Genomic DNA, 14,373 nt, shown 5'->3' on the forward strand with positions numbered 1-14,373 from the left:
CGATAAATACAGCCGGGATCCGCGATAAATACAGCCGGGATCCGCTGATAAATACAGCCGGGATCCATTAATAAATACAGCCGGGATCCGCGGATAAATACAGCCGGGATCCGCGATAAATACAGCCGGGATCCGCGATAAATACCGCCGGGATCCGCGATAAATACAGCCGGGATCCATTAATAAATACAGCCGGGATCCATTAATAAATACAGCCGGGATCCGCGATAAATACAGCCGGGATCCGCTGATAAATACAGCCGGGATCCATTAATAAATACAGCCGGGATCCGCGGATAAATACAGCCGGGATCCGCGATAAATACAGCCGGGATCCGCGATAAATACCGCCGGGATCCGCGATAAATACCGCCGGGATCCATTAATAAATACAGCCGGGATCCGCGATAAATACAGCCGGGATCCGCGATAAATACAGCCGGGATCCGCTGGTACGGCGGGGATCCGCGATAAATACCGCCGGAATCCATTAATAAATACAGCCGGAATCCATTAATAAATACAGCCGGGATCCGCTGGTACGGCGGGGATCTGCGATAAATACAGCCGGGATCCGCGATAAATACCGCCGGGATCCGCTGATAAATACAGCCGGGATCCATTAAAAAATACAGCCGGGATCCGCGATAAATACAGCCGGGATCCGCGATAAATACAGCCGGGATCCGCGGATAAATACAGCCGGGATCCATTAATAAATACAGCCGGGATCCGCTGATAAATACAGCCGGGATCCATTAAAAAATACAGCCGGGATCTGCGATAAATACAGCCGGAATCCATTAATAAATACAGCCGGGATCCGCGATAAATACAGCCGGGATCCATTAAAAAATACAGCGGGGATCCGCGATAAATACAGCCGGGATCCGCGATAAATACAGCCGGGATCCGCGGATAAATACAGCCGGGATCCATTAATAAATACAGCCGGGATCCGCGATAAATACAGCCGGGATCTGCGATAAATACCGCCGGGATCCGCTGATAAATACAGCCAGGATCCATTAAAAAATACAGCCGGGATCCGCGATAAATACAGCCGGGATCCGCGATAAATACAGCCGGGATCCGCGGATAAATACAGCCGGGATCCGCTGATAAATACAGCCGGGATCCGCGATAAATACAGCCGGGATCCGCGATAAATACCGCCGGGATCCGCGGATAAATACAGCCGGGATCCACTAATAAATACAGCCGGGATCCACTAATAAATACAGCCGGGATCCGCTGGTACGGCGGGGATCCGCGATAAATACCGCCGGAATCCATTAATAAATACAGCCGGGATCCGCGATAAATACAGCAGGGATCCGTGATAAATACAGCCGGGATCCGCGGATAAATACAGCCGGGATCCGCTGATAAATACAGCCGGGATCCGCTGATAAATACAGCCGGGATCCGCGATAAATACAGCCGGGATCTGCTGATAAATACAGCCGGGATCCGCGATAAATACAGGCGGGATCCGCGATAAATACAGCCGGGATCCGCGATAAATACAGCCGGGATCCGCGGATAAATACAGCCGGGATCCGCTGATAAATATAGCCAGGATCCGCGGATAAATACAGCCGGGATTTTTAATTTTGTTGTACTCCAACCCGGTGAGGAATTTTCATTGCAGCAGAGGTGGATATACAATTTCCTTGTTGCTTATTCTCTGTCACCTCCCATACCCTGCTTGGGAACCTCTGACAACACCCTGGTCCTACAATGAACGTGCCTTAATAATTGAAATATTCAGTAAATTGAGTGTTTCAGCTCCTGTGGCTCTGGTGAAAGGATCTAAAGCCATTCCCCAAGATACAGGACACCCCAAAACTCACAACAGCCCCCAACAAGAATGCTCCAGAAGATTAAAAATCAAGGAAAAGCAAACCTTGTGCAACCAAAACACAAACAAACGCTTCCCAAAACATCCATTCTGAAATTCACCCAAACCTCAAATGTTGGATTTTTTTTTTTTTTTTTTTGCAACACCAAACAATGTTGGGGAGGAGGAATTTTGAGCCATGAAACTCTTTGTAGAATAATACCTGGTTATTTCAAGTTCCAAGCAAAAATTCAGCAGCTTTTCAATCTATGTATATGTAGAGATGTCAGTGTCAGAGAAAACTTTATGGTATCTTTATTTACTCCTGGGACCAAAGCAGAGCTGGCTGGGAAGATGCCAGCATTACACAAGCTGCCACCCGTGGCACCTCTGCGTCCTCCAGGAGAGCTCAGAGATGTTCCCCAGGTCCTCACAGGGTGCCAGAGCACAAAAGCAAGGACTGGAGGTGGAGTGGGATTCCTGTCAGTGGAATCAGTCACTGTCAAAGCAGTCACTCCTCTCAAGAGACACTAAATTAATTCGAGTCCTTGACATAAAATGAATTTTTGCTCTCAGCTGGCAGCGCTGAGATGCATCCCCCACTCTGGAGAGCCAGGAACCACGGCAGCTCTGGCTTGGCTAACACTGCTCCAGGTGAGAACACTCAGCCTCTACCTTCTAGATGAGCTCAGGGTTTTATTCCACAATCAGAGTTTTCTCAGGGATGTGAGAATTACTGACACACTGTCTGTAGTCCTGTGCTGAACTCTGTAGAGAAAACGCAGCCTAAAGTACCCCAGAGTTATCCCAAAAGATATCCCAAAAGATATCCCAAAAGTTATCCCAGGCTGGCCAATTCCAGAGCAGAGAACGACCAACACCAGGACCAGGGCTGATATCCCCCAAGGCAAACCAAGAATCACAAATTTCAAACGGCACAGAAAGGACAAAACAACCTTTCCTTGAGCTCTGTGTCCAACAACAAAAGGGCCTCGTCCTACACATCCCCCAGTGCTGGCGATGTTTCCGCAGTCCGGGTTTTTTCAAGTTATTTTGCAAACACAAACACACAAAAATAGCTCCTTTGCAAACATACAAACAGGCTAAAAGAGATCCCCACCACGCTGAGCCGAGTCTGAGAGTGCTGCAAAGTTTCTGAGCCTCGTATGGCGAGCCCAGAAATGCCCTTTGCACACACAGAGCCCAGCTCGGGCGGTTTGGGCTCACTGCAGCCTTCAGAACCTTCTCCTACAACACTTCCACACAAGCAGGAGCGTTTCTCACCCTCCCACGGAACCAACACACTTCTTTAGGAAAGCAGATCAAGTGGAAGAGGGAACTGACAAACCCCCACCCTGAAATGTGCCCTGAAACACTTCCACTTCCCACAGCCAAGGAAATCCGGCAGCAGAAATTCCCAGCCACGTGCAGCAGCAAAACACACAGCTCAGAAACCACCAAAGCACCTCCCTTCGGCTCCTCTCGCTGAAGCTCCCCCATCCCAAGACAAAATATAGGCCTGAATTAGAAAAAGAAACCTGGCTGCGACCAAATGAAGACAAACTGACTTTTCAGAGCTGGCCTGTCACTATCGGACACGAAATGAGTGCACAGAAGCTTGGTAAGTTTACAAGAGAAAAAAAGCAAATTTTATTTCTGACTTTGTAATATATAGAATTTCAAAAGTGGCAGTGGATTGGAGGATGGAATTGCCACCTCTCCAACCACACTGGTCAAACCAAGAGCCCATCAATTCTCTCCTCCCACAAAGGAGAATGCAAAACAGTCATTATTTACATGACAGTGCATGAGAACTGCAGTAGAAATATGTAAACATCAGAAGGCACAGAAAACTTTCAAAAGAACTTTAAACCTTTCAAAATAACTAAAAAAGAAAAAGTAACACTTTTAAAAATCAGGGCAACACTGGCCCCTCTGAGTGACCAGCTGATCACTGAGTGCTCTGCTCTGTCCTTTCATTGATCCCTTCAGGCTCAGTCATCCTCTAACAGCTGGAAGAATTAACAGCTTCCTCTACCCAGAAAGTGGGTTTAAAACCCCACTGACAGCAACAAAAAATGCCATTTCACGGGAGAAATCATCCCTTAGGCACCAATACCAACACTCCAACCCAAAACTGAAGCACAGTGCCAAACACAGGGGTCAGGGAGGGTGCTGAACATCAGAGAGGGGCACCATGAGAACCTGACCAGTGAAAACCTCACCATGAGAACCTCACCAGTGAAAACCTCACCAGTGAAAACCTCACCATGAGAACCTCACCATGAGAACCTGACCAGTGAAAACCTCACCATGAGAACCTCACCATGAGAACCTCACCAGTGAAAACCTCACTGTGAGAACCTGACCAGTGAAAACCTCACCATGAGAACCCCACCAGTGAAAACCTCACCATGAGAACCTCACCAGTGAAAACCTCACCATGAGAACCTCACCAGTGAAAACCTCACCATGAGAACCTCACCAGTGAAAACCTCACCATGAGAACCCCACCAGTGAAAACCTCACCATGAGAACCTCACCATGAGAACCTCACCAGTGAAAACCTCACCATGAGAACCTCACCAGTGAAAACCTCACCAGTGAAAACCTCACCATGAGAACCTCACCATGAGAACCTCACCAGTGAAAACCTCACCATGAGAACCCCACCAGTGAAAACCTCACCATGAGAACCTCACCATGCCTTGACTTGGTGGACTGCTCGAAAGAAAAGACACCAGTGATGTCCCAGAAGCATTTTGGGGTATGGTGTTGGAATTTGGAATTTGGGATATCCCCAAGGCTCAGCACCATGCACCGGCAGCAAGAGACTGGGAAATGCTCGAGGGAGGGAGTTTCACCAGTCCAGTCCCCTCCCAGCCACCAAGAGAGATTGGGACACCTCAGAATGAGGCAAGGAAGCCTCATAAATGGGCAATTTCATAACAAATACCCACGCAGGGAGCTCCTTCCTAACTGCAGGCAGTTAGTGGCTGGCAATGCCCTGAAGCAAAGATCCAGATCTGCATTAGAAACAGTAAATCCACCACGGAACAAGTCAAATATTTATTATTTATATGCTTATCTAACCCCCACTTCCAATGAGACTTTTCTCCAGGATATTTCTGGAATTCAAGGTGCACAGCTGATTGTGTTCAAAGAAAAATCCCCTGCCAGTGGGCACAGACCAGAGCCAAATTATTCATCTCTCACTGGAGTGCTCATGGAAATACCCCCCCTCAACAGCAAACTCCTCAAGGCTGGCACTTGGGAGGAATTTTCTGTGCTAGAAAATCCCATAAATGCAGAAAGTGTCGTGTTTGGACACAGAAAATAACAAAGCCACAGCCTGGACTGAGCTTTCCAAAGAGAGCTGACCAAGGCTGGCTGAACAAACCCCAGGCAGACTGAAGAGCATGGACACACCTTCCTCAAATATGAGCTGATTCCCAAAAAAGTTCTTTCTGTGCCTTCCATTTGTTCTAGGCCAGCAAAGCACAAACCAGGAATTCCTGATATGGAACCCTGGACAGTTATTTACACATGAAAGCAGGAATTTCCACACTTAAAAACTTTCAATTCGATTCCTTACAAGTGTCTAAATTCCAACTTTGCTGGCTAGAACATGCAAATTATTTTTAGAAGTATTTTCAGGGATGTACATTCAGCCAACAAGACAGCCGAGAACTCCTGCTGAAGTTTGCAAGTTTTAAAAAACTTCCATATTTCCAAGAAGCTGTTCAGAAGCAGCACATTATTTACCCAGAGATGCACCTGGATATCAGGACTCATGGCACAATTTTATTTCCCACTCTTATTTTTCTCCTGTATAAACACACACTCAGAAAGATGCAGCTTCTCCCTTGCATCCCTTCCACCCCAGCCTCCTGCCAGCTTGATTTTAACCTTTCTTTCCCTGAGTGATTTTCATAGAATTAGGGTTGGAAAAGACCTCCAGGATCATCGAGTCCAGCCTTTGAGGGAACACCAGCTCAGGTCAGTGGTGAAGTGGAGTTTAAAAGCCATTTTCACTTACCTTGTCTCTGGATTATAGCCCAGGATGTAGAAAAATGAATCCACTCGTGCCTTGAACTCTCTAGCAGCAAATATGTCAGAGAAATGGGAGATGTTGCACTTTCCTCTGAAAGGAAGAAAGAGGAGAAAATGGCATTAGAATTCTAGCTTGAGTAACAGCTACTTTAATAAAGTGCCACTGCAATCTGGGTAGAAGCCACAGGCATCCCTGCTTTCATAAATGTCCAAAACATCCTAAATACAAGGCTGTCTTAACAAAAATCCTTTAACAAAAGTGTGGGTTCTTCCCACGGTGGAAAGGGAAGGAAATGCAGTCACACAGGCTCAGATGCTGCTCTGCAAACATTCATTAATTCTCCTTCAGCCAGCACAGTCCTGAGGAGCCCAAATACCATCAGCCCAACAAACAATAGCTCAAAATGCAATCCTGACAGTCTCTAATTTGCAAAGCTGTTACAGTTACATCTTCCAAAATTCCACTATCCACTCTGCTGAAGTAAAGACCAGCAGCAAGGTCTGTGAGAGGCCCCACACACACCCTGAGTGCCAGCCTTGCTCTCTAACTCTGATTTTCTCCCTGCAGGCTGACACTGCTTTCCAAGTTTAGTCATTTAGAGAGACAGAAAATGAGCTGGGGGGGTTGTTTTGATATTTCACATTAAATTCACATTTTAAAAGTATTCTGGGCAAAGAGGTTTAGCTTCCTTTCAATAATTCACCTGGCAGCTAATAAGCATTTTCCAGATAAGCTGCAGTGTCTCTATGGATGGCAGCAGCACCTCCTGTTCCCAGCACTCCACACCAGGAGTTCTGCATTTCACCACAAGATTTACCAGAGAGGTAAAAAGCACTTCATGTTTATTACACACTTCCACAGAGATCTACAACTGCCCTCTAGTTAAATTTTTCCACTGGTTAGAGCAGAATATTGGTAGTTACAATCACTGGTTTTATTCCCCAGTTTGTCATCAGTTCATTGTGTGTCCAGAGCCATTTGTTTGCAGAGGGCAGAGAAATAATCTGGTATTAGAATAAATTAGAATCTCGTGTTAACCTTTCATGCATCACGACACATTGTGCCTCCCCCATGTTCTCTGCAAGAACACCATGTGCAATTATCCTTCTGCTCATCCCGTACACTCAGAGGTTATTTTTCAAGTTTGCTTGGCACACACGTATATTCCATTTTTATCCTTCCGCTCCGATCTTTTCTTTAAAGGGAACAAGAACTGAAAGGACGTAGAAGGGGCGTTAGAGCAGTCCCAGGGAAAACTGCAGCCACAGAGCTGAGCTTCTCTGTGTTTGAGCAGATCTCCAGCCTGGCTCCTGATGTCAGACTGGAAGGGGACTCAGCAGAGGCACTGTGGAGTCCCAGGGGCTCCTAGCACACCGCTGGAATGCTCTGCGTTTATAAGAAAGGTTTAATATGTAAATCAAAGGCTTTCCCCCACCAGAACAGAAGCCAGTTTGTCTTCAAGTAAGTGGCTTCAGCAAAGTGACTCTGAACAAAAAAATGTCTCCAGATGGCTGTGGTGAAACACCATCTGAGCACCATTATCAGGGAGATTATTCAATTTGCATCTTGACAATATCCATGCACGTTTGGCATGCTGAAAATCAGCTGACAAATAATGCCTTGCTGTTGGGATCTGAAAACATTTGAAGTGAGGCTGTCAGGGTTGGGCAGCTCAGCCAAAAGGCTGGAGGGTGGAAGAGCAGCAGCTCTAGGGCAGGGCAGAGTGCAGGGCACACACCTGGGCCATTCCCTGCCGGGCAGGCAGATCTCCCCCAGCTCTGGGCTGAGCTGTGGCCAGGGAAAGCACTCAGAACTGCCTTTAATGCAGTTTACCCAGAGAGCCAGGGCTGCAGGAGGTGCCATGCTACCAGGGGGATCAGGCTGAGGGAAGGGCAGGGCTGCGGCAGGAACCAGCAATGCCCTGAGCTGGCAGTGACGGCACACAGCAGCTGCTGGGCACCACTGACTGCCTGGCATGGAGAGCAGCCTGCAGGGCTGCAGCTCCCTGCTGGGCCAGAGCACAGAACACATCCCTGCAGGGGAGAGCACACAGCTGGGCTGGGGCTCAGTGACCCCCAGGAACCTCTGTCCCCCCTGGCTGTGCCCCCAGAGCCCCTGACACCTCTGTCCCCAGCCCCAGGCTGTCCCCAGGCTGTCCCCTGTCCTCAGGCTGTCCTCAGGATGTCCCCAGCTCCAGGCTGTCCCCAGTCCCAGCTTGTCCCCAGGCTGTCCCCAGTCCCAGCCTGTCCTCAGGCTGTCCCCAGTCCCAGGCTGTCCCCAGTCCCAGGCTGTCCCCAGCCCCAGGCTGTCCCCAGCTCCAGGCTGTCCCCAGGCTGTCCCCAGCTGTCCCCAGCCCTGCTGACCTCAGGGCAGCAGCGTGGTAGGTGTCCACGTAGTCGGAGATGAAGAGCTCGCGGTTCTTGATCACCGGGTCTGTGATCACCAGCTCCCGGCCCGAATCTGCCAGAGACAAACACAAACACAGCCCTGACACAGCAGCTGGGCCACCACTGCCGCTGTCCCAGCAGGGCACAGCTCCAGGCTGCTCCTCAGATGCACTCTGAGGGGACAAACAAGCCCTTCGTGGGGTCAGTCAGGTGTGGGATGTGAGACTTCATCGTGGAAGAACATAATATCTATTCTCATCCATCAATTCTCCCAGGACTTCTGAAGGGAAAGACCTTTCCCAGGGCACTGGGAGCACTCACTCCCAGGTGGAAGGAACCAAGGAAATGAATTTGTTCTGGTGTCCAGGGTAAGGTAAGGGTTCCTGTGCACATTTAATGTCAAATCTTCAACAAAATCCTGACAGTGGTAATGCACAGTGCTCTGGCTTTGAGGTAAATATTGACATTCATGTTCAAACACAGAAAATTCTGAGTGTTAACAAAAGAACTGGAAGACAACTTTTTCCGTGACTTCTTTCTAATACCTTTGAGGAAGACACAAAAATACTTCTCCACACACAGGAGACTGCATTAAAAAGCAGCCATGCTATCAAAAATACTTTTTGACACTGTGCCTGTAATCTCATTGTTAGAAGTTTCAAATAAATTAGTAACAGAAATGTTAGATTGGGGGAGCTTTTGCTAAAAGCACACACAAAATGTCCTTTAAAAGGGGAGCGTGTGCTCAACTTTGTTCTGTCAGGCACCAGAAAGTTGCTGCATTCCATATTTCAATCATCAACTTTTATCATCACAGTTCACCTTGGAGTATCTTCAGAATTTTTAACAGTTGCCTCAAGGAAATTTCCTGGTAAGAACAGAAGCAAATGTTATGTCTTCCCTGGAGGCAGGAGATAAATGATACTGGGATATGTACTAAAGTTTCTTCTGCTTCTATGAAACACAAGATGACACTTGTTTTTGCAAAGAGAAAAGGGGAAACTCAGCTCCAAGTGCTTCAGTTCCATCCCTCACTGCAATATCGATCACAGGGAATATTCATGTGTGCAAGGGAGCACGACTGCAGAAGACAGTTCTCATGACACTGTGGCAGAAGCACAAAAACCAGAGGAGAACCCCAATTCCTGCAGATAATTTGGTGCTCAGTTCATTATCAGCACAGTGTCCAGGAGGCCTGCCAAGGATCCAGGGTGATTTTGCTTTTCTATCCTCTCTCAAGGAGAGAATAAATACTACTACTACTAATAATAATAATATTACAATGCTATTAATATTGTTTCTGCTGCTGCCATTAATTATTATTAACAATGCAGCCCAGCACTTCCAGCACACCTGGAATGCCCCTGATTACAGGAACAGGACACACATCAGTGACACCAGGCAGGAAAGAAACCACCAGCCCTTTTCTAACACCATGTCCTGGTTCCATACCCTGAGCAGAAGTGTTCTGGCTCTGCTAAAGCTGGGACTGGGGCAGAGCAGGGCAGGCTGGCCCTGTTAAAGCTGGGACTGGGGCAGAGCAGGGCAGGCTGGCTCTGCTAAAGCTGGGACTGGGGCAGGCTGGCCCTGTTAAAGCTGGGACTGGGGCAGAGCAGGGCAGGCTGGCTCTGTTAAAGCTGGGAATGGGGCAGGGCAGGCCGAGCTGGCTCTGCTAAAGCTGGGATTGAGGCAGGCTGGCTCTGCTAAAGCTGGGATTGAGGCAGGCTGGCTCTGCTAAAGCTGGGACTGGGCCAGGCTGGCTCTGCTAAAGCTGGGACTGGGGCAGAGCAGGGCAGGCTGGCTCTGCTAAAGCTGGGACTGGGGCAGGCTGGCCCTGTTAAAGCTGGGACTGGGGCAGAGCAGGGCAGGCTGGCTCTGCTAAAGCTGGGACTGGGGCAGAGCAGGGCAGGCTGGCTCTGTTAAAGCTGGGAATGGGGCAGGGCAGGCTGAGCTGGCTCTGCTAAAGCTGGGACTGGGGCAGGCTGGCTCTGCTAAAGCTGGGACTGGGGCAGGCTGGCTCTGCTAAAGCTGGGATTGAGGCAGGTTGGCTCTGCTAAAGCTGGGACTGGGGCAGGCTGGCTCTGCTAAAGCTGGGACTGGGGCAGGCTGGCTCTGCTAAAGCTGGGACTGGGGCAGGGCAGGGCAGGGCAGGGCAGGGCAGGGCAGGCTGCCCACAGCCCACTCACCGTTCTCGTTGTGCCTGTCCTGCACCAGGTGCTGGTACACCGAGTCGGGCACCTCGGACTGGCGGTAGTACCACTTGACGTTCATCAGCAGATGGTCCCTCTTGCTCTGCAAAACAACCCTGGGGCGTTACTGACAGCGAAATCAGCCCACGGCCCCACAGCCCTCCCTGGGAAAACCCCCGGTCAGGCCCAGAGGGAGGAAAGCGTTTCTCCAGCCTGTGCTGGTGACAGGTTGATTTCCAGCCCAGCCAAAGGCAGGGAGACCCTCCTGCATCACTTGTGTCTCTGCATCTGACCAGCAAACCCCAATCTACTCACTCATGTTAATTAACCCAAGGAAAGGGGCAGGCATCAGAAAAGGTTTGCAATTTTTGGCCTCATGCAGTCTGCTGATTTCCACAAATAAGAAGTATTTATGGCCAAACATGCAAAAAAGAATACCCACGGTAACACCATTCAGGGCAACCATTCTTAGCGGTGGAAACCAAGAGATAATAGATTTTTTTTTTCCCCCCAAGGACAGATGGATCCAGACATAATCATAGATGTTCTTTATTACACAAAAAAATAGGATGCTGCACTTCAATCACAATAATTACAGGCTCTGACTGCTCATCAACCTCACAGCAAAATTTTCACTAAACTGTCTTCCCCAAATGCTCTTTTTTCATTGAGGCTCCAGCCACCAAACTGTTCCTTCTTAGAAGGAAACTGGAGCATAAACACCTCTCAAAGAGAACTTTTAGATCAAGCCACTACGGACTCTGCTCAGTTTATCTCCAAACCCCCATGTCTGCAATTCTCCCTGCTGCTCCCAAACCCTTGAAGAAACAAAGGCCTTGAAGGGAAAGGAACATTCTTTTGGCATGAGGCAGCTGCAGGCGTGTTTTCCTCCGGACTGCCATCCTCCAGACCGGTCTAAGGCTGCTCCTAAACCACTGCCAAGCCCGGCTTACCCCGCAGGTCACTGCGCCGGGAGGTTCTGTTGTCTCCCCTGCAGCAGCCCGGGTGTCAGAGCTTTTCTGCTGAATAAACAACATCCAAGCCTTCCCGGGAAAGGCATTTCCTGAGCAGAGCCCGTGTAATACCAGCACACCACTGCCAGTGGCAGCATTGTGCCAGGAAAGCTGGGGCTGAGCCACTTCCACATCCCCAAACCGCTCCGAGCATCCCCGGGCAGAGCAGGAGCGCCCGAGCCTTTTTAAACAACACATCTGCAATCAAAGCCAACGAGCTTGTCTAATGCACGGGGAAAAAATCAAAAGGACAACGAGTGAGAGGCGGCTCTGATTTCCGCTGCCTGCTGCTCAGAAATTGGGGTTGCAGGCTCGGCTGTTCTCCTGAAATAATGCTCTGTGCACCACAGCTTTTATGAGCGGTCTCTCTGAATTCTGGAGACAAAAAGTCCAAGTAAATAATCTGTTACCCTCTCGCTAAGAGTTCATAAATTCTCTTAGTGGAGCTCGCAGCAATGATGGGAAACATCAACCCAGCATTTCTCTGCACGTCTCTTTGTGTTTGTCAGCTGAGAGGACAAAAACCCCACTCTTTTGTTGCACAAACCCTGAGAGGATGCTCAGAGAGCTTCACTGGCATGAATCCCATTCACACACATCAGGACAGTTCACAACAAGCACCAAGGCTCTGGTTTTTGTGCCTCTGGAGTGGCTCAGAGCACAGAACTCCACGGAGCCCCGCAAAGGAGGCACAGGCACATCTGCACATGGAGCCACGAGGGAGGAGTGCAAAATCCAGCCTGGAATTTGGGGTGCTGGTTTGGAATAGCAAATGACAGCAGGGGAGGAGGAGGAGGAGGACTGGAAATCTGCGCTGTGCTCTGCCAAAGCTTCCCTACAAACCCAAAATCATCCCAGGTGTGAGCAAGCACCCACAGACTCGGGAGAGCAGAGCAAAGAGGGAGCTGCTCCACCTGGGCAAAGGAGAAATGCAGGGAATGGGAAGGGATGGCTGTGTGTCCTTCCAGACCCTGCTGGCAGGGCACAGCTGTGCAGGGGCAACTCTGGCAGTGCCCACACTCTGTGTGCAGGTGATCCTTGGCATCTGCATGCCCCAAGGGGGTCCCACAGAAAGGTGGGATGGCACTGCCAGGCTCCCACTGCCCCGTTTTGGATAGAGGTATTCTAGGACTTTAATTGCAGTTATACATAAAACAATTTTATAAATCAAATTACAAACTACCCCCCCACACACAATATACTCATTTTGCTTGAGTAAGTTTTCGTTTCAGTTCATTGTTTCTTGGTGTCGATTTCCAAGGGGCTTCTGGGGCCTGCTTCATTTGAGTGTGGTGGATTTGAGTGTTCTGCTTCTTAATCGTGATTGTGGTGAAGGTGCTGAGGAGCATTTGGAATGCTCTTTCTCACTGTGGTTCCAAAGTCTTTTCTGTAAGAGACTTAACGCACACCCCATTCCCAGGCTGTATGTCACTGAGCTCTTTGTTTTGAGCTCACCACACCCAGCCCAAGGCTGAGGGGACACGGTGATGCCACCACCCCCTTCCCTGTCATCCCTGTCCCAGCACAGGGGACAAGGCCGAGGGCAGCACTCACACCCGCTCGGACACTGGAGGGAGGAAATCCATGGTTCAAAGGGAGGTTTTCCCCCTGCTGCCATAAGGGACCCCCTCACTCTGTCCCCCCTCCCAAAAGATCCTTTGAGTCCTTCAGGCAAGGCAAAAAGAAGTTTTTGCTGGTTGCCACAAGTCGTGGAAGCCCCAGCTCAGACACCCGATGTGTGCTAACCCCTGGAACAGCAGGGATCACACAAGAGCTTCTCAGGAATATTCTCAGTGAGCACAAAGCCAGCGCCCTGCCGTGCTTCATCACTCAGAAATGAGATTGCCCATCAGGCTGGGACTGATGGCACTGACAGGGCACCACTGCAAAGCACAGGGGCTTACGGGGGTCCCTAACACCCAGAAATGGCTTTTCTTTCACCTCAGAAAACAACAATAACGTGTCTTTTAAAGCCATGGAGAAAACACATGAAGTTAGAGTTACAACCAAACAGGTGATAGAACCAAAGCACAACCAACCCAAACGTGCTGCACTTCTCAGAGAAGCCAGGGTCTGCCCCCACTTCCCAGCTTTTAACTCCTAACACCTAAATTCTACCAGAGAGGCATTTTAAGTGATTTAGAAATGAGAAGATAAACGGGGCCAAGGTAAAGAGCAGAGCCATTCTCAGCCTCGTGCTGCTGACAGTGCCCATTTGGAGCATGGAATGCTGCCTATGGAATGGCTCCGTGCCTCCACACAGGCAAAGCAGCAACAAAAATATCATTTACAATGAGATGTGCAAGGAGCCCTTCACAGAAAAGTCTGTGACAACGATGCCCTTGGGGTTGGCTTGGCTGGGTTGTGGGTTCTGGGTTTCTTTGGGGGTGTTTTTTGGGGGAAGATGAGCTGATCTCCTTCCTAAATACCTTTTTTTACCACCATTGGTCATTTTTGTCCAATTCATTTAACAGCTGCACCCTGACAACCCCTTTTCTGTGCCCACTCTCCAGCACAGACGACTTTGTGGGGTTTAAACCTGAAGCCTCAATCTTGCTAAAAATACAAAACGTCTGTCAGAGTCTCCCTTTTCACATTTACATCCCTCATGGCACAGAAATTCCTAGACATGCTATTTTGTCAGCCAACTTCCTAAATACGTATGTCATTTATAAAGCAGACTGCACTCAGAGGTGTCAAGGCGCCAACTTCTGTGGCAGACTATTTATTTTCAAACCATGTGCACACAAAAGAAGTGTCCCCTACCTCCTAGAAGTGTGACTTTTTTTTTTTTCCTTTTTTACACCTTTACATCTGAAAAGCTGCAGACAGTCACATGCCAAATCCAGGCTTGCAGAAACTGCAGCCATGGCAAGAGCTTTAAATT

The 14,373-nt window shown here is 49.1% G+C and overlaps 1 protein-coding gene across 6 annotated transcripts in view; it reads right to left on the minus strand.

The window, feature by feature from the left end:
* Positions 1 to 14,373, minus strand: part of RERE (arginine-glutamic acid dipeptide repeats) — a 174,643-nt gene that overhangs the window by 75,169 nt on the left and 85,101 nt on the right. For all 6 annotated transcript variants that reach the window (XM_068171477.1, XM_068171471.1, XM_068171476.1 and 3 more), the window contains exons 4-6: positions 10,471 to 10,576; positions 8,261 to 8,357; positions 5,883 to 5,987 (exon numbers count right to left, since the gene is read on the minus strand). In XM_068171477.1, coding sequence (XP_068027578.1) covers positions 5,883 to 5,987; positions 8,261 to 8,357; positions 10,471 to 10,576 — 308 coding nt within the window. The remainder of the gene's footprint in view (positions 1 to 5,882; positions 5,988 to 8,260; positions 8,358 to 10,470; positions 10,577 to 14,373) is intronic.

This window comes from Anomalospiza imberbis, chromosome 23 (genome assembly GCF_031753505.1).
Source record: "Anomalospiza imberbis isolate Cuckoo-Finch-1a 21T00152 chromosome 23, ASM3175350v1, whole genome shotgun sequence".
Classification (NCBI taxonomy): Eukaryota; Metazoa; Chordata; class Aves; order Passeriformes; family Viduidae; genus Anomalospiza; species Anomalospiza imberbis.